The following is a 19,560-nucleotide window of genomic DNA, read 5'->3' as shown; positions in this document are numbered from 1 at the left end:
GCATCTGGCCCCCAGTTTCTGGCAAGTCAAATAAGAGAAGGAGAATACTATTTTCAACATTCAGTATGTAAGCTTTAATCTTCATTGTTTTTTTAAAGTAATCTCCACCCCCAGCGTGGGGCTCAAACTCACGACTCTGAGATCAAGAGTCACATGCTCTTCCGAGTGAGCCCACCAGACCCCCCGTGGTCTTCATTTTTAATATGGCGCTCCTCTCAATTGGCGCCGGAACCCCCCTAGTCAGAGACTCTCCACCAAGGTGGTAGAGGTCAGCCTCACCCAGTGAGCCTGACAGAGGTTCTGGGAGGCTTTCCATGTCACCTAAAAAGACTTTCGGGCAGTCCTATTTTTAGTCTCACTTTTCATCCCCCCTTCCAGAGGTGTCTAGTGCTGCCGGTTCCTACATGTCTTGGGGATCTGCACAGAAATAGCTTTGCTTCTTGGCTTTCCCCACTGCTCGCTTTAGGCTACAACTTCCTCACATCAGATAGTTCAGTTACCACTCAGCCATCTGCTCTGCAGCCTCCAGAATTCATGGCTATTTTTCTCTTCTCTCGTTCTGTCTTTGTGACTTACTGCTTGAAAAAAAGTTTTAGGACTTTCAGTGGGTTACTCGGAAAAGATAAAATGTGCATTGTCAATCCATCATCTTTTATTAGATATCAGACCGCATACTTTGAAAAGCTTTCTAGTGATCCTGATAAGCTTTTGATCTATGTTTTTGAAGATTGGGAAGGTGGAGCGTATTAAAAGGAAGAGAATGCTTGAGATGCAAAGTCTGGTCGCCTTGCTGAAATTTTGATGAAATACACCATAAAACAAGATTGTCCCACTCTTGGTGGTTCAAGATTTCAGTCGCGTTAAGATAAAAAGAGGAAAGATGGCTTGGTTTCTGTATTCAGTTTTCTTCTGTCATATTTTCTAGCTCAGAAGGTAGAGAACTCTTACCAAATAGGACATTTCACAAAGTCACTGAAGTGATTTATATGGCCAACATACAACTTTTCTCTTTTTTCCTGCGTTTCTGATTCAGAAGTTAACAAGAAAATACTTGGACCTGGTGTGGGGAGGTACCAGGGTATACTTCTTTCTTCAACTTTGTACTTGCACAATACTTCTTGAGAGGACTTTTAACTTAGATGTTATTTCCTCACTTTCCCCGCCTTCCTTCAAAATTATCAATATGTCTTCCAGTTTGTCCTGGAAGTGGCCACGTATCAAACTTACCTTTCAGAGTTGGGCATGGTGTATTTGTTTGTGTTAAAATAATCTAAATGATTAAACATATTCTACTAAAGGTAGGTAAAATAATCTGAATTCTACCTGTTTATATCCATAGACATTCCTGAATATGTTTGTTGACAGCAATCAGGATGCTCGAAGAAGGTCTGTAAACGAGGATGATAATCCCCCTTCTCCCATAGGGGGAGATATGATGGATTCTTTAATCTCACAGCTCCAGCCACCACCCCAGCAACAGGTGATGTCTAGCTGAAATTACAAATGGTATCATATTTGCCTAACTTCACGGCTTCTACGGGTGTCTGGGCGTCTCTGTTGAAAGGCAAGGAGGTCCTTGGTGGGCCCAAGATATCCAGGACGTCCATATGAAAAAATAGAGACAGAGGGAGAGGAAGAAGCTTCTAGTAATGGCAAGTGAATTACCAGAACTAGCTCTAACCTCAGACTTAAAATGCTGTGAGGTGATCACCCATGTGATCACAAAGAGGATGATATCCAGGTGGCCAGGAGGCACAGAAAGGGTGTTCCACATCGTTTGGCATCACAGAAATACAGCTTGAAAGCACAGTGAGAGAATACTCCACACCCACAAAAATGGCTTGGAGGAGAAAACTGACAATTCTTGCCAACATTAGGTATTAGCAGTGACGGAAACTCACTTACTAGTAGAGGGTGCATAAAATGGTACAGCTCCCATGCAGTGGTGTTTAGAAGTGCTCCAGGGTGTTAAATGTGAACATTACGCTTACCTCTGACTTAACAATTCTACTCTTAGGGGTATGAGCAACAGAAATGCCCCAGAAAACACAAGAATATCCATATCAGCCTGATTTATCTAAAACTTGTAAGCTACCCAAATATCAAACAGCAGAATGAGTGAATAAGTTGGGGTATACTAATGCAATGGGATACTTTACAGAAATAAAAAAACAAACTTCCTGCTGCACTGCATGCAACAGCATGACGAATTTTGCCGACATAATGTTGAACAGAAGAAGCCAGACACTAATAAGTACATTCAGTATTGATGTAAAATGTGAAAAGAGGCAAAATCAAGCTTGAGTGACAGAGGTCAGAATAGTGCCTACCTTTGGGAAGGTGCTAAAGACTTGGGAGGTGTATGAGGGAGGCCTCCGGGGCACTGGGAGCGTTCTTCAGTGTCTTGATCCATGTGGCAGTTACAGTTGTAAAAATCCATCAGACCATGTGTTTGTTAGGATGTGTGTACTTGACTATATGTGATTTGTAACTCAAATAAAAAACCGGATTAGGAAGAATTACGTCGTCCTAGGCTTTTCTTTGCTGGAGATGAAGGTAAAGGGGAGTAGAGATAGGCTGTACTACCATGTTTCACTGCCTTTAAATCTCCACCAAATGGGAGTTGCACTGTTTTTTATGATCTGCCAGAAACAACACTGCCAGTGTCGCTATGCCATGCCATGAATTGAAAGACACACCCTGATTTCAGAGATGTGAAAACGTGGAGGGGAAGAAAATCTTAGAATCGGTGAAATGGTAGATCACTGATACAGATAAATCAGTGATATGGTAGATAAGATGAGCAAAAAACATTTTGAGGGATATAAGCAAGGGGATTACAAGGTCAGGAGTGAGATTCTTGCTGTGTTTTAAACATTTCGAAAGTCAGAGAGTTCTTAAATTTCTGAATTATTGTGTATTTTGCACATTTTCATATCATGTTTCCTGTTTTGTAACCAGTGAAATGTGTAAATGTTAACACTTGAGCTGTAGGCTGTGTGCTGTATGTACTATATAATCTACTTGGGTGGCCGTTTGACCAACGTTTACTTGTTTTCTTTTCAGCCGTTTCCCAAGCAGCCAGGGTCATCAGGCGCTTATCCTCTTACTTCGCCCCCTACATCTTACCACAGCACAGTTAATCAGTCTCCCTCTATGATGCACACACAGTCTCCAGGTAAGGTCTTACCTGTGCTCTTGTCATGTTCAACTTTCACATCCAGAATACGCACACGCACGCACCACACATGTAGCCTTGACTTCAGAAACAACTCCTTATCTCTGGCTAAATATTGGCCATTTGTTCCTTATGGCAGGATTGTGAAATCTGTGTTCACGATTCAGGTTTGAATTAAGTGGAGATATTGTCACCCAGAGCCAGGCTCACGGCACAGCTCCAAGAAGTGCTAATCACAATATGATCTATGTCAGAGGCCAACAAACGAAGGCCCTGGGCCAAGTCCTGCCCGTCACCTGTTTTTGTAGTTTTGTCGGAACCCAGCTACACCCATTCGTGCAGTGTCGAGGCTGCTTTCCTGCTGTGCTGGAACCCCTCACAGAAAAAGTTGGCCAAGCCCTGGTATGTGAGACGTGCCCCTCAGAGGGGGGCACAGCCTGCTCGTCCAATCAAAATGGCTCTGTTGGCAGCCCCATGAAGTGCGCTGTGAAATTGTTTGAGGATGCCGAATTTTTACTTGTAACTGAACGATCTGTTAGTGTTGCTTGAGTTCTTGCCCTGTGCCAGTGCTGTGTGGTGCTGGGGATTCAGCAGTGAGCCAGACACCGGCCCCACCCTCCAGCTCATCATCCAGCATGGAAGATAGGTATCACATTTCTTGGGTAGATGATCCCTTACGTGCTCATCAGAGGTGCTGGGACTACAGATGAGGATTTGGAAGTTACTGTCCTGTTGTCTAAGGTCACCGAAGGCTGAGTTCGGTGGGTGAGCGCAGACCCTGACGAGTACTGGCAGCTGCTTCCCAGGAGCAGGAGCCTGAGAAGATGCTGCCAGGGAGCAAGGAGAAAAACAGGAGACATGAGCATAGAACCCAAGGGGGAGTGTGTTTCTAGGAGATGAGTGAGGTTTTATATAAAAGGAAGTAGAAATAATTTTGAAGTAATTCTAGAAGCAGACAGGTATATAGAATTTGCTGTGTGCCAGGCCATGTTCTAAGCACTTCATCCATTTAATCCCCACAGCAAACCCACAGCTAACTATCTAAGTATGACACTTAAAGGTTAGTCGAGTTGATGAACGTATTTACTGAATGTAAGGCACTACATTACGTGTAGAACATAAAAAATATGAAATTCTCTCACGCAGTAGAGAATTTAAAACCTGCTGGTACGGAGGATAGTTATGGTAATGTAGCAAATATTTCAGTGTTGAATTTATTTATAGTTTTGGTAGCACGGTTCCCCCTTTCCTGATCCTCAGTTGAAACTAGTCCTGTGGTAAATCCCATCTTTAAGCTTCTGGCTCTCAGTTTTTTAATATCTGCCATCTAGACCTCTCCCCTGAACTCAAGTCCTGTATCTCCCAGCTGTCTAGTCAGCATGTCCTTGTAGATGTCTAGACAGTGGCTGAGACTTGAACTCCTAACACCCGCCCCTGCCCCCACCCTATCTCCGGAAATGGCAGCCCCTTCCTTCCTGCCGCTTGGCCAGAGCTGTTAGAGTCGTGCCCGACCCCTCTTCCTCGCGCACCCACTTGAGCAGTTACCGGTCACTGTCCGCTCTGTACTCAGAATTTATCCAGACTCTAACCGCTTTTCACTTCCTCAGCCTCCGCCCTCGCCCAAGCCATTAACCGTCTTTCACTCGGATTATTAATGTGGCCTCTAACTGGTTTCCCTGCCCTTGTCCTACAGTCTTATTTTCCACACAACGCCTGGAGTGATCCTTTGGAAACAGAAGCTAGTTTATGACTCCTTTGCTCCAAACTTTGCAGTGGTTTCCTGTCTCATTCAGGGTAAACCCTGTGTCCTTAGAGTGGGCCTACAAGCCCCCGTGTGATCTGGGGACACCCCCCACAGCCACCTCTCTGTCCTCATCTCCTCCCACTGACCCTGTGCACCCACTGATCAGCCACACTGGCCTCCTCCCTGGTATTTATGCTCCTGCCTCTGGGGCCTCTGTACTAGCTCTTCTTTTTGCCTGGAATACCTTATCCCCTGGGTATCTTCATGCCTTACCCTTCAGTTTCTTTGTGACAAGGCCCACATGCTCTCAGAGCGGTCTTCTCGGGTTGCTTTATATCAACGATAGCACCCACCTCTGCCACTACATGAAATTGCCCCCTTTCCTTGCCCTGTTTTTCTCCATAGTTCTTATCACTGACATATATTGGTTTGTCTTTCTCATTTTACTAGAATATAAGCTCCGTGAGGGCAGGAATTTTTGTCTCTTGTGAACTGCTGCATCCCCAGTGCCTACAACAGTGCTTGGCGTGAAATTGACATTCATGCCCACGTGCTGAATCAATGAGCGAATAAAAAAAAGTACACTGGATATTTTTGTAGAACTCAGTCAATATAAGGGCTAGAATTTGGGCCCCAGGGAATTGATCTCTCCCTCTCTCTCTGTCTCTGACTCTCTGTCTCTCTCTCGTTCGATAACAAAATCATTCCAGATTTTCTTTATGCTATTTATGGGAGCTTTACTACTTATTTCTTTAGTCTGTTGAGAGAGTCTTAACTTGAGGTCCTCGGCCAGGACATAATATGTGTCCTGCAAGATCATCTATAATTATTTTCCTTCATTAGGGAATCTGCATGCTGCCAGCTCCCCCAGTGGGGCTTTGAGAGCCCCTTCACCAGCGTCATTTGTTCCAACTCCTCCCCCATCCTCGCATGGAATCTCAATAGGACCAGGGGCCAGTTTTGCTAGTCCACATGGTGAGTCTGTACATGGAAATCGTGATAGCATAAGAATTTGACGTGAAAGTCGTTGTTTTGTTAAATAAATTATTTTCGTATTGCAAAAGTAGCACTCTGTTTATTGGGGAAATCGCAAAAGAATGAATTTGTCCTAATCCCACCACGCAGAGACCTACCAGTTGGCCTCTCTGCTTTGAACCCTCTGTCTCTCTCTCCCTCGCCCTGCCTTGCTCTTCCCGTCACGCACCCCCTGCTTGCCTGCCTGCTTGCATCTCTGTTGCCCTCCACCTGTATGCTTGTCTCTCCCCTCAGACACCTCCCCCGATAGTTGGGACTGTACCATATGTATTGAGACTTGGATTTTCTAACTTTTTAACTAAAAATAATCTATTTTGAATTGGTTCACATAAAGAAGAGGTAGCCAGTGAAGGGTTTCTATGCCACCAACCACCTAGTTCCTCTTCCCAGAGGCATTTAGTGTTATTAATTTTTCATGTGTTCTTGCAGAGGTGTTTTATGCGTACAGAAGCAGATACCTGTAAGTGTACTCTCCCCTTCTCTTTTACACTCATGACAACACACTTCAGTGCCTTACTTTTTTCATTTATTTTATTCTAATGCCATGCCAAATCACAACATGAAGAACTTTCCCAGTTAATTACAGCTATGTAGCATCTGTGGTTTTACTCTCTACTGTTAATATTTGTAGGAACATTTCTGTCAGTAAAAACTCTACATCGTCATACTAAATGACTTCATAGTATTCCCTCGTCTCGGCATACTGTAATGTAACTGTCCTCCTATCATATGTTTAGAATGTTTCCTTTTTTTTTTTTTTTTTTTACAACTAAAAATGGTATCATCTCTGCTCACCTAATTATTTCCTTAGGTTAGTTACTAGAAGTGGAATTGCTGTTTCAAAGGGTTTGAGAAATTCTAAAGCTTTTGAAGCATACTGCAAATTGCTCACCTGAAAGGCTATGTCAATTTCCTCTAGCATCAAACAAGAGTATCTATTTTCCTGCATCATTGCCAACACAGGGTATTAATGATTTTCAAAAATCTAAGTCATTTTGATAGGTGAAAGTTTCTTGGATTATTAATGAAATTGAACCGTCCCCCTGCCCCCCATGGATCTTTGGTATTTCTCATTTTATGCCCTGCCTATATATTCTTGTGTTTTTTTTCTGAACTATTTATGAAACTTGAAATTGGGACCGTCTACTCTCCTCTGATACATGGTAAAAGTGTTTTCTCAGTTTGTCGTTTGGTTACGGAGGGGTGTATATATAATATGTTAACGGTATCTGCAGGATGAAATTTAAATATCAAATTGTTCAGGAAGTTGCTGCTTTCAAAACTTGATTCTTGGTTCATTTCTCAGTGTAGCCTTTAGTAAATAAAACAAAATTTTCCTGTCCTCAGCGTTGAGTAGAATGAAAATGTAATTTGTCAGTGTTACTTGAAAAGTAGATTTCTGCCCTTAAATGAGCTTGGAGATTTTTTTGCTCAACATTTTCAAACATGTTTGCAAATAGGCTTTGAAAATAGTAGGTTGTTACACAATGTCCATGTTGAAGCTTGGGTGAAGGTAAATTTTATCCTGCCTCGGTCTGTATTTTTCTAATTTTGTATCATGTTAAGAAGCATCATACTTCAGTGAAATAGCAAAAGAAAAAATAAAGCAGTCACCTTGTAAAGTGTCGAGTGTTTCAGTGCTGTCAAGTACTTTTCAGTTATTAAAATACAGGTTTTGAAAACCATCTGTTTACTTGTTTACAGGAACCCTGGACCCTAGTTCTCCATACACTATGGTGTCACCAAGTGGAAGAGCCGGGAACTGGCCAGGGTCTCCTCAAGTGTCTGGCCCCTCACCAGCAACGCGCATGCCTGGAATGTCACCAGCCAACCCATCACTACATTCTCCGGTTCCAGATGCTTCTCATTCCCCTCGAGCTGGAACAAGTGAGTGTCATCACCATTTTTGTGTTCATTTTTAGTCTAACCTCCAAATGACCTATTTTTTTCCATCCTCACATTTGAAAGCCATGACCTACTTGTTAAATGGGGATACTTAATAACTTAAACTTTTATCCACTTAGTAAATTGGTTAACAATAGTTTGCAAAGTTAAGCAAAACGTAAGAAAGAAATGTCTCCTCCAGAAATCTTGTGAGGTTGACCCCCTTTGTTCTGTTACTAACTTAGCTACTAGACCTTAAAAGACACCTAAAGTTAACTGATAAGGTTATGCAAGTTAACACAGAAGAGAAAAATTGTACACATATGTTAGTTAGCTTTGCCATGTAACACTTCATGACTTAAAACAATCTTGTATTAACTCACCATTGTGTAGCTTGGTGATTTTGGGCTAAGCCAAGCTGGGCAAGTTTTCCAGACTCTGTTTTGCTCACTCACGCTTCTGTGGTTGGCTGGGGCCTGACTGGCTTAAAGTGGTCCCAGTTGGTGTGGCTTCCTCTGTTCCATGTGGTCTCATACTCGAACACAGGCTTGTTGACCTGATGGGTGGACAGGGTTTCAGAAACGTGAGTGGAACCCTAGGTTTGTTGCTGGCACCATGTCCCTTCTACCACATTCTGTAAGTGAGCAAGTCACAAGGCCAGCCCAGATTCCAGGTAAAGTAGACTCCATCCCTTGAAAGACTTGCTACAAAGCCACTTTGCAATGGACCTAGCTATGGGGAGAATAAGTCTGACCATTTTGCTAACAGGAAGCTAATATGATTGTTATAGCACAAAGAGTAATGAACAGTATGGGTTGCTTTAGAACATCAAAGATTTATAATAAAAGCGAAACAGAACGAGACAGTGTGATTTGTAGATGAAATGACATGTTTTCCTTCCCACAGGTTCCCAGACTTTGCCAACAAACATGCCTCCACCTCGTAAACTACCTCAGCGCTCCTGGGCAGCCTCCATACCTACCATCCTCACTCACAGTGCCTTGAACATTTTACTGCTGCCCTCTCCAACACCAGGCCTTGTGCCTGGTCTGGCAGGTAGTTACCTTTGTTCTCCACTTGAGAGATTCCTTGGATCCGTCATCATGAGACGACACCTTCAAAGAATTATTCAACAAGAAACGGTACGGGTACCTAGTGAACTCAAAAGTGGTGATTGTCAAAGGCGGGTGCTAAGCTGCCCCACAGAACAGGATCTGAATGAAATTGATATTCCTTCACCTCCTTTAACTAGCTTGTTTAGAACTATGTTTTTCACCCTGCTCTGGTGTTAAAAATGCACTGCACTATTTTATTTTCCATTCTTACATTAACATATTCCTGCATTTTACGTTTGCTCTGCTGTGGCTAACATGGATCTGGAGATAGGTCCCACAAGGTCCCTACAATGTCATAGGACAAACGTATCCAAGATCTGGCTCTGGAGAGACTAGCATACAAGTGACTATTTGCCCTCTGGAATTGGCTTCTCCACTGAAATAAAATTATTTATGATCACAAGGTGGAAAACTTTTTCAATACATGGGCGATTGAATTGAGGTAAAATTTTTATAGAAAAAACTCTGTCCTGTGGTGATAACCCTTATGAGATAGTTCAGGGTTGATGGTACCGGTTCTGGAGCCCGGCCTCTTGGGTTTGTACACAGGCCATGCCACGTGCTACTACAAGCTTAGGCAAATCTCTTCCCCTTTTTGATAAGAGTAGATAGTGGTATTTACCTACCTCATAACAATTGTGGAAATTTGAGGTATTTCATAGAAAGCCCTTAGCATAATGTCTTAGTGTTTTTCAGTACATTTTAGTTACTGGTAACTGTTGATGTATGTATGTTTTAATGAAGTAGAAGAATGTTTAAAATATCTACTCCATGGATGGCACCAAGGTAATTTGCAACCTTTATATTCAGATGTTTTGAAAAATCGAGGTTTTAACGTAAGTTGAATAAATTAGTATTTTAAAAAATGATTATTATGAGATCTGTAATCTACCCTACCTCTGCCACTTATGAGCCGTGTAAGCTTTCAGCTCTTTGAACTTCATTTTGCTCATCTGCATAATCAATATATTAAGCTAGAGCAGAGGTCAATAAACTACTGGCCCAGGGGCCAAGTCCTATCCACCACCTGTTTTTGTAAATAAAAGTTTTACTGGAACACAGTCACACCCATTAATTTACATACTGTCTGTAAATTCAGCTGTAATAGCATCATTGAGTGGTTGCAACGGAGACCATATAGCCGAAGATAATTATTCTCCATTACTTCACAGAAAAAATTGCCAACCCCTGGGCCAGTGTAAGGTCCCAGTCCAGATCTAACATTGCATCCCTTTGGAATTATTTAACATGTTCTTTTGACCCTCATATTTCTATAATATTGGTCCATCCACAGATCTAACTACTGAGTTCAGGCTCAAATTTGTTGTTATTTTACAAAACTATTCCATAGGTTGCGTTCTGTTCTTCCATCAAGGACACATCATGTACATTTTTTTCTTGAGGATGTTAGCAGCTGGTGGTGCTCACTGCCTAGATATTTTTGTTTGGGAACAGGTATCAACTTAGCTGTTTTCCCTTTGAAACCATTTTCTCAGCAGCATTTTCATTTTCTCTTGTCTTACATGCTGTCTCACATGTTCACTTGATGCACCCTTCATGTTTTGCAGCTGCAGCTGATAAACTCCAACGAACCTGGAGTGATCATGTTTAAAACTGATGCGCTGAAATGCAGAGTAGCCCTTAGTCCCAAAACCAACCAAACACTTCAGCTAAAAGTGACACCTGAAAATGCAGGACAGTGGAAACCTGATGAACTTCAAGTTTTAGAGAAATTCTTTGAAACAAGAGTATGTGTTTATTAACGCGTAATTTTAATACAGGCATACCTCGTTTTATTGCACTTTACCTCATTGCGTTCCGTAGATAGTATATTTTTTACAAATTGAAGATGTGTGGCAACCCTGCACTGAGCAAGTCTGTTGGGGCCATTTTCCCAACAGCATTTGGTCACTTCAAGTCTCTTTGTCACATTTTGGTAATTCTCTCAATATTTCAGACTTCTTCATTTTTGTTATGGTGATCAGTGATTATGACTCATTGCAAGTTTAGACGATGCTTAGCATGTTTTAGCAGTAAAGTATTTTGTAATTAAGATATGTACCCTGTTTAGACATAATACCATTGCACACTTACACTATGGTGTAAACATAACTTTTATATGGTCTGGGAAACCAGAAGATTCGTTTGACTCGCTTCATTGCGATACTTGCTTTATTGCAGTCTGGAACTGAACTCCCATCTCTAAGGTCTGCCTGTATAATCAACAAAAGAGAAGAGTTGACGTAGAATGCAGAGTAACCTGCTTTCTTTATCCCTGTAGGTTGCAGGACCGCCATTTAAAGCCAATACTTTAATAGCCTTCACCAAGCTGTTAGGAGCTCCTACACACATCCTCAGGGACTGTGTGCATATTATGAAGCTAGAGCTGGTAAGTTACAGAGAAATACACACTTTTATGTATAGCAAGATCTGTCTGAAGGGGTTGGAGTTAGTGGGAGCAATGTTTATTGGTTTTCCCCCTTTTTATGTACTCTGCTTTTCTCTTAAACTCTTCTTAATTTTTAACTTGAATTGTATTTTATCTTTGAGTAAGTAATACAGTCTTCCTGCATCTTTTGAATTTAGATCAAGATGATACAGTGGAAAATTTCCCATCTATCCCTGTCCAGCCATCCAGTCTCCCTCCGCACAGGCAACCCGAGTTGTACCTCTTATAAAAACAAATACATTTGGGGCGCCTGGGTGGCTCAGTCGGTTAAGTGTCCGACTTCAGCTCTCAAGTCATGATTTCATGGCTTTTGAGTTTGAGCCCCGCGTCAGGCTCTGGGCTGACAGCTCAGAGCCTTGGAGCCTGCCTCGGATTCTGTGTCTCCCTCTCTCTCTGTCCCTTCCCTGCTCATGCTCTCTCTCTCGCTCTCTCTCGCTCTCAAAAAATAAACATCACAAAAAAAATTTTTTAAAGCAAATATATTTAAGGGTGCCTGGGTGGCTCAGTCAGTTAACCGTCCGACTTCAGCTCAGGTCATGATCTCGCAGTTTGTGCGTTCAAGCCCCGCATCGGGCTCTGTGCTGACAGCTCAGAGCCTGGAGCCTGCTTCGGATTCTGTATCCTCGTCTCTCTCTGCCTCTCCCCTCCTTGCACTCTGTCTCTCTCACTCTCAAAAATAAATAAAAAGATTTAAAAAAAAATTTAAAGCAAATGTATTTAATACACTCTTCCTGCTCCTGGATACTGAGATGGTGCTCCCGTGGCTTCTTTTAATATTTCTTTTAATGTTATAGATTAATTTTTTTAATTACTTATTTAAATTTTTGTTCCATTTAAAATATATCTTCGTGTTGGGGCACCTGGGTGACTCAGTCAGTTAAGCATCTGACTTTGGCTCAGGTCATGATCTCACAGTTCATGGGTTTGAGCCCTGTGTCGGGCTCTGTGCTGACAGCTCAGAGCCTGGAGCCTGCTTCAAATTATGTGTCTTCCTCTCTCTCTGCCCATTCCCCACTCACTCTCTGTCTTTGTCTCTGTGTCTCTCTCTCTCTCTCAAAAATAAATAAACATTAAAAAAACTTTTTAATAAAATAAAATATATCTTACCGTCAAATGTGAGGTGTGAATCTAGCTTTTTCTGATGCCCCCAATTGCCCTAATATCATTTATTTAAAAAAAAAAAAAAAACTGTCTTCTCTGGGGAGACTAATTCCACTTCTCTCCTGTGAAAGTGTGTCATATAGATGAAATTCAGATGGCAGCTGATTATATTTTTCCAAGCTTACAACACTTTCATTCAGATGTTTCTAGTATTGCTTTGGTTAATTCCAAATACCTCACTCCTTTTTCCAGTTGGTGTTTTACTGTTAATATTGGGATAGCAGTGTTCCTTTGCTAATAGTCTCAACATTTGCTTCTGTTCTTTCTGATAGCCTATAGGAAACATTTATGTCAAAAAGGATGCCCTTTTGTGTTTTTAAAGGAATAAGTATTCATGTAGCTAAAAAAGACACCACTGAATACAATTTAAAATTATTAATACAGTTTGACAGTTTGACTAGTTTGTTTTAGGAAAGGGGTTGGAAATGAGACTGGGAAGTCTAGGTTGGCACCAGCTAAGAAGGGCCTTGAATGCCGGGTCTCGGTCCTGGGAGGGGAAGGGAACAGCATGTCATTGTGTGTCACTGATCATTTGTGAGCTTGATGAGAACCGTGCTCTAGGACATTTGCCTGGCAGTAGTGGGAGGAGGAACTGGGAGAGGCAGCCACCAGAAGGGACCATTAGGGGCTACGGGAGAAGTCACGAACCCTGGAACTTGTTGGGTGGCATCAGTGAAAATAGAGAGGCGGGAACAGATGTCAGAGCCACCAAGGAAGCAGAACCCACAGGCCTCAGGAATTAATGGAGTGGGAGGGAAGGAAAGTGGAACACATCCCAGAAATCTGGAGTTGACTTTTATTTAGTAACTTTATGGATGCGTTTTCTTTGAAATAATACAGGCTGCTATCATCTTTATGTCCTGTTAATAATGGAGTATAAAATAAAATGCTAACCTTTCAGATTCCTGTACTAGAGTATAATTTTAAATGTTCATATGACTTGATCATGATTTCTTTTCAAAACAGTTTCCTGACCAGGCAACACAGCTAAAATGGAACGTTCAGTTTTGCCTGACCATTCCTCCCAGTGCACCACCGATCGCGCCTCCTGGGACGCCCGCTGTGGTGCTGAAATCCAAAATGCTTTTTTTTGTAAGTACCATCCAGCGTGTGTGTGTGTGTGTGTGTGTGTGTGTGTGTGTGTGGGCGCGCGCGCGCGCGCAGAGCCCCTGAGGCAAAAGCCATGCGAGGATAGTAGAACAACTTCGGGATAACTGCAGGATTACCCTTCGCTGCCAAACATAGGCTCAGATTCCTTAATTGTCAGTTTAGACTTGACATAATCCTGGTTCCTTTAGTAAGAACAGAAATTTACTGAACCAGATAATTGTGTGGCACCGTTGTATCTTAAGCGTAATACTCAGTTGTCACTTTTCTTGTCCTACTTCATTTTCTTTTGCCTGAGGTAACTTAATATGATAGAGTCCATGATAGTACCCTTGATAAATTTAGGCAAATGTTTTTTCTTACTACGTTTTTATTCTCTTTGTATGTGTTGTGTGTCTTCAGCTTCAACTAACTCAGAAAACATCGGTCCCTCCCCAAGAGCCTGTTAGTATTATAGTTCCAATCATTTATGACATGGCCTCAGGCACCACCCAACAGGCAGACATTCCCAGACAGCAGAACTCTTCTGTTGCTGCGCCCATGATGGTCAGCAACATTCTGAAGAGGTTTGCAGAGATGAACCCACCGCGACAAGGTACATGACCGGTACATGCTATCGTATTGCATATATGTTTTAAGAGTTCTTTTGAGAGATTCCTCCTCCTCCCCCCACCCCACCTCCTTCCCCACCCCACCCCCAATCCTAGTACTAGAGCGCTGATTGCTGTGGCCCTCTTAACGTCTGCCTGTCGCTTTCTTCCTTTCTCACTGGTTCTTCATTTTTGTCCATGTCTCTGCTGCCTGGACTTCATTTTCGTTAGTGATTTACTATCGGGACTGACCCAGCTGCTAATGCCAGAAGCTTGTGTTCATAGCACACATTGCCACAGAGCCCTAGGTTAGGATGATAGACTTTTCATGGCCGTGAATTCCTGCCCTACTACCATCGATAACCTGCCACTCTGTACATCACCAGTTGAAATGCATGTCGGTTTCTCATACTTCATGGTTCAATCATGAATAGAATATTATCATTCAAAGTTCTGTATCTTCTAAATGTTTTGTGAAGAATAAAAGCTGATACAAATGGCATCACTGCTTTTTGGGCTTCTTATATAAGTGTCAGGTGGGTGCAAGTGAACCTTTTCACCAAGTGCACAAGGAAGCTCTCAAACAACATTTTCAAGGAAACCTGAATGTTTCTGGCAGATAAACAAGGTCCCTTCGATAACATAGTAGCCTACACTTAACACACACCTCCTGGCAGTGCTAAATTTTTGGTTACAACACATAAAAGCTCAGCAAAGAGAACGTTTCTTCCATTTTCCTTGTTTCTGATTTTCAGGAAATTAAATTTACATTTAAATTTGCTTATATCTAATATTAAGGAAGTCCTGTGTAGCTTTCTGTTCAGAATAGTACGATAACAGAATTATGTTTTTAAATGAGGGAAAGTTGTTCTCTGAAACATTTTTAGGTACCACAGTGTCAAAATTTTACTAGAGACAGGAATCATGGGAGAAATTCTATTTGTAGCCATTTATTTCTCCATATTGTATACATCGGCAAGTTTTCACTCAAGCATAGTTTATAAGGAATGAACTGGGCAGTAGAGAAGGGTATGCTTCTAATACTTCTTCCACTTCTTACAATTTTCTGCTTTCATCCTTTGACTTATCTCTTCTTTCAGCTAAAAATAGGTCCTTAAAAATCAAAGTTTAAAGCTAAAAGAATTTTCAAAGTAGCAATCCAGTAGAACTTTGATGATAACGCCATTCCTTCACCAGCAGATGATTATCATTATTATGTCTTGTGGAATTTACAATTAAGAGGAAAGAATGTTTTGATCCTATTGGGATCAAACAAGTTTTTCTACCTACCAATAATGAAAATGTGTTTTTAAAAAGGAAAAAGAAGGATATAACTTTTCCTTTTATTTGAGAAATTGTTGGGATGTTTTGGGAGTGTTTTTCTTTTTTTTTTTTTTTTTTTTCTTTTCTTTTTTTAATTTCTACCTTAGACGGGGCAAACTTTGGGTTTCATTTTCTTTCTGTACCAGTTGGAAAGAAGCGTGCAGTAACTTGCACAGGGTCACTGCACATCCCACCCTTGGCCAAAAGGCCATTCATTATTCAATTGGGGTCCCTGGTTCTCTCACTTGTAGCCACTGTAGCACCAGGCCATGCTCCAGGACAGGGAGCCAGCTTTTGGTTTATATTATTTACAGCTGGTTTCAGTTGATTATGTCTAAATATATGTCATGTTCACAAGAAGTAAGAGGCAGGGTCTTTGGTTTCTTTCAGCAAAGGGGAAATCGAAAGGATGAATGATTAGCCTCCCCTCCACCCGCAAGCAAGTCTTGTTTTTGGATTGTTGGTGTGCCATACTTCAGCGCCCCCTCCCCTCCGAACCCATTACTTCTCCCCTCCCAGTGAAGTGCTTTTACGAAAAATCACTTTTTTTTCCATTGAATTTAATGTTGAACTCCAGAAGTTATCATTTCCGTTAATTTTGAGAAAACTCCAATATATGTCATAGAACTGCACTGTCCAATATAATTGTCACTACTGGCCACATGTAGCTTTTTAAATTTAAGCTGATTAAAATGAAATAAAATTTAAAATTCAGTTCCTCAGTCACACTAGCCATAGTGCACATCTAGAATACTTCCATTAGTGCAGAAAGTTCTACTGGACAGTGCTATCGTTAGACATTTTTATCTGGTCTTTGAAGCGACATTAGAAGGACATCGTAGATGTTGTAGCTGATACACAAATATGAACTAGATCTTTGCATTAGCTTCAAAATGCATAAACAAACTGTCCGCAGCCTCGAAACCCAACTTTAAAGGCTTATCCAATGCTCCAGTGTTTCTATGGAGAAACTCTAGGCCTATCTTACTACGTTCACACCTAACTGGGACTTACCCAAAATTTCCCCATGAGGAAAACAAAACCCTAACCAAGTATCATTTGATACTTAACACGAAAGCTTAATCCCCTATAATCTGTGCAGTTAAAATTTAGTCTTTTATTTTGACCCTTAAAGTTCTTTCTGATTTTAGATTTTTAGATTTAATTTAATTTGATTAAATTTAAATTAAATTTAATTTAATCTGATTTTTAGATTTAATTATCCCTACCCCCACCGGTGTGTTGACATCATCTTTCCTGTATTGCGAATAGCTAATGACCATTTTTCTCTGTTGCAGGTGAATGCACAATATTTGCAGCTGTTCGTGATTTAATGGCTAATCTTACACTGCCCCCTGGTGGGCGTCCATAGACACTATTGTTTTTAAACCAGGAAGGCTGACAAATGAGACAAAACAGCAAAAAAAAAAAAAAAAAAAAAAAAAAAAAATCTGAATTTAGCCTTCAGTTTAAAAAGAAAAAGGACTTTTTTGACTTTTAGAGATAAATATTCTAAACTGGCAAAAATTTTCAGGGTGCACTTCAAAAAGACCATCAATCTTTTGTATAGTGAACTTGTATAGTGTGTTTAAATGGGACACATTTCAAACTAGGTAAAACATCAGTGTCCGCTTGCCAGTAATAGATTTAATATTCTGTTTTATACTATAAAGTTATGGAAATGCCAAACTTGTTTATTTAATTGTTTTCTTATGTTTTGGGTGTAATAGTCCTTCTTTTGGTTTTTGTTTGTTTTTTAAGGCAGGTCTGTCTTTTTTGAATACTGTAAAACTGTGATAAACTTTATATTGAAGCTGTATTTTAATATGCCCGCTTTGAATCCTTACATGAAAATGTTCTGGGAGTTGTTATAAACACATCCCAAAGCAGCAATATTTAATAAAACTAGGTTTAAAAAAAAACCAAAACAGTGACACTCACTTGTGTGTATATCAGCTCTATAGACTTCTCAGGGCCTCCCTTCATCTTTCACCTGGTGGGGCCAGTAGTTAATTTCTAATGATACATGTCTGGAATTTTACCAAAAACATCCGCTTCTTTGTTTCAAGGTTAATTTATTTTCTTCAAACATTCCTAACTTGACCCATGGTGAACATTTTGCACCTTAGTTGTCTTTTAGTGTAGGATTTGGGTAAAAAAGAAGGAACCAGTCTTTGAGAAGAGACAGTGAGTAGTTCATATTGATCAAGGATCCCAAATTACCGCAGTCATTCTCATCCATTGAAGATATGGGAACTTTTTTCTGTTAGGCAAATTTAGCTTGCAGGATGCTTCTGCATACAGCATTTAATAGGAAACACAGAACTTGGATGTCCTACCCTTGCATGAAATTTCTGTGACATTTCTTTATCTTGCTTATTAACCTCTCCCCCTTGCCTCCCCCACCAAAATTGGGGTTATTCTACACAATCCCAACTTAATTCATTGTCACCAAAACGGTACAATGTTTTGCTTGGAAGAAACCTGGCACAGTCCCCCCACTTTGAAGAATCCAAGATCCAGTGCCCATCCAGGGTCACATGGAGTTTCTGGTGCTGACACATCTCAGCAGAGTTTCCTTTTGGAGCACTGTGCTCTCTCCCAGTCAGGGACCTTTTTAAGCTTCAAAGAATGTTGATCAGAAGCAAAGGTCTTCTGGTGACTTAAATGTTATTTGGGAAAGTTTTTTTATATGATAATACTGCACTGAATTATCTGGTCACTGTAATATTGGCCCTCCAGTAAATTTTAGATGTTCTAATTCCCCTTTAAGTTGATTCGAGCTTCTATTAACTATCAACTACCAAATTCTAGTTTCAAACATCTCACTGCAGTTATATCTGTTCTCAACTTTGCTTGATTCTCCATTCACTTCTGGTCAGAACTGAGGCCTTCTTTGCCTTTCTTTTGTGTCTTATTTCTACCTTTATCCCCTCCTTCTTGCCAAGCTCTGTGCTATTCAGGAGCAGGTGACTGAACTTTATCCTTCCTTTAACCTTTATCCTTCAGTTTTCAGTTCTCCTTATAATGGGAATCACATCAGTTTGGCAATCTACGATGTCTTTATCAAGGGTCAGCACTTTCCTATTTGGAGCTGAGTCCTTTCTTTCATGTAGAAATCTACATGTATGTACAAGAAATGTATTTTTATCTGCAGGACAATATTGTCTCAAATTTTACAAGTAGAGTAAGCTTTTCAGGTATCCTCCCTTTTAAGTGGTTTCAAGACATTAATTGTATTTTTAAACATGATGCATTCAGTGGACACTTTTTTTCCTGATTATAACTCATCTCCGAATGCCTTGTGCAAATCAAAAGATAGGATTCAGTGAGCAGAATTTGCTTTTGCTGCTTAAGAGTAAACCCATGATATGAATTTTGATATGCTTGGGACTTGGAATCGGTATATACTTTATTAAAGCTTTGAAAATACTAGCATTCAAATCTTAGGTTCCATGACAAACCATGTCCTTTGCCTCTTTTGTTACCCAGGTGCAATCAAAGGGACTGGATGCCTATAGTGATTTTTTTTTTTTTTTTTTTTTCTGATAGGTGGTTTGGGTCTTTAAGGTGTTTTCAATGTGATTTTAGTAATTTTGGTAATAAATTTATACAAGTTTCAGAGAACTACCAACTCTCTCTAGTTAATTTTCACGGGGATATTTTGGATAATAGTCTGGTTTAGTATTAGCTTGATCTCAAAAGAAGAAATTGGTCCTGATTTGCCACCTTTTTTTCATTTGTGGAAATGATGTTTTGGAATGTACAGAAATACTTTCAGAATTAGGAAGAAAGCGAAAAATTCAACAGAACATATCAAGTTATTAGTAACAGGGGCTGAACCTTAATGTTTGAAAGTTTACCCTCAGCTACTGCAAGCAGAAACTAAAATATACATGATAATGAATGTAAATACCACTAATAACGGTGTTGCAGTTAACACAGTAACTCGTTCAGCCACAGGATACTAACAG

The 19,560-nt window shown here is 40.6% G+C and overlaps 1 protein-coding gene and 1 long non-coding RNA gene across 5 annotated transcripts in view; one reads left to right on the top strand and one right to left on the bottom strand.

The window, feature by feature from the left end:
• The window catches only part of MED14 (mediator complex subunit 14), a 66,377-nt gene extending 48,869 nt beyond the window's left edge, over positions 1–17,508 (top strand). The window contains exons 22-31 of one of the 4 annotated variants that reach the window (XM_045472940.1): positions 1,340–1,480; positions 3,067–3,178; positions 5,766–5,897; positions 7,662–7,844; positions 8,748–8,983; positions 10,525–10,704; positions 11,238–11,345; positions 13,533–13,658; positions 14,076–14,268; positions 16,885–17,508. In XM_045472940.1, coding sequence (XP_045328896.1) covers positions 1,340–1,480; positions 3,067–3,178; positions 5,766–5,897; positions 7,662–7,844; positions 8,748–8,983; positions 10,525–10,704; positions 11,238–11,345; positions 13,533–13,658; positions 14,076–14,268; positions 16,885–16,958 — 1,485 coding nt within the window. In that variant the 3' untranslated portion in view covers positions 16,959–17,508. The remainder of the gene's footprint in view (positions 1–1,339; positions 1,481–3,066; positions 3,179–5,765; positions 5,898–7,661; positions 7,845–8,747; positions 8,984–10,524; positions 10,705–11,237; positions 11,346–13,532; positions 13,659–14,075; positions 14,269–16,884) is intronic. The other 3 variants (XM_045472941.1, XM_045472942.1, XM_045472943.1) reach the window with 3 other exon arrangements.
• Positions 1–19,560, bottom strand: part of LOC123595341 — a 59,151-nt gene that overhangs the window by 36,188 nt on the left and 3,403 nt on the right. Inside the window, exon 2 of the long non-coding RNA XR_006711134.1 lies at positions 8,225–8,397. This is a non-coding gene — a long non-coding RNA (uncharacterized LOC123595341). The remainder of the gene's footprint in view (positions 1–8,224; positions 8,398–19,560) is intronic.

The sequence above is a fragment of the Leopardus geoffroyi genome, chromosome X (assembly GCF_018350155.1).
Source record: "Leopardus geoffroyi isolate Oge1 chromosome X, O.geoffroyi_Oge1_pat1.0, whole genome shotgun sequence".
Taxonomy (NCBI): domain Eukaryota; kingdom Metazoa; phylum Chordata; class Mammalia; order Carnivora; family Felidae; genus Leopardus; species Leopardus geoffroyi.
The sequence above is the reverse complement of the archived record's forward strand: the minus strand, read 5'-3'. Positions and strand labels throughout refer to the sequence as shown.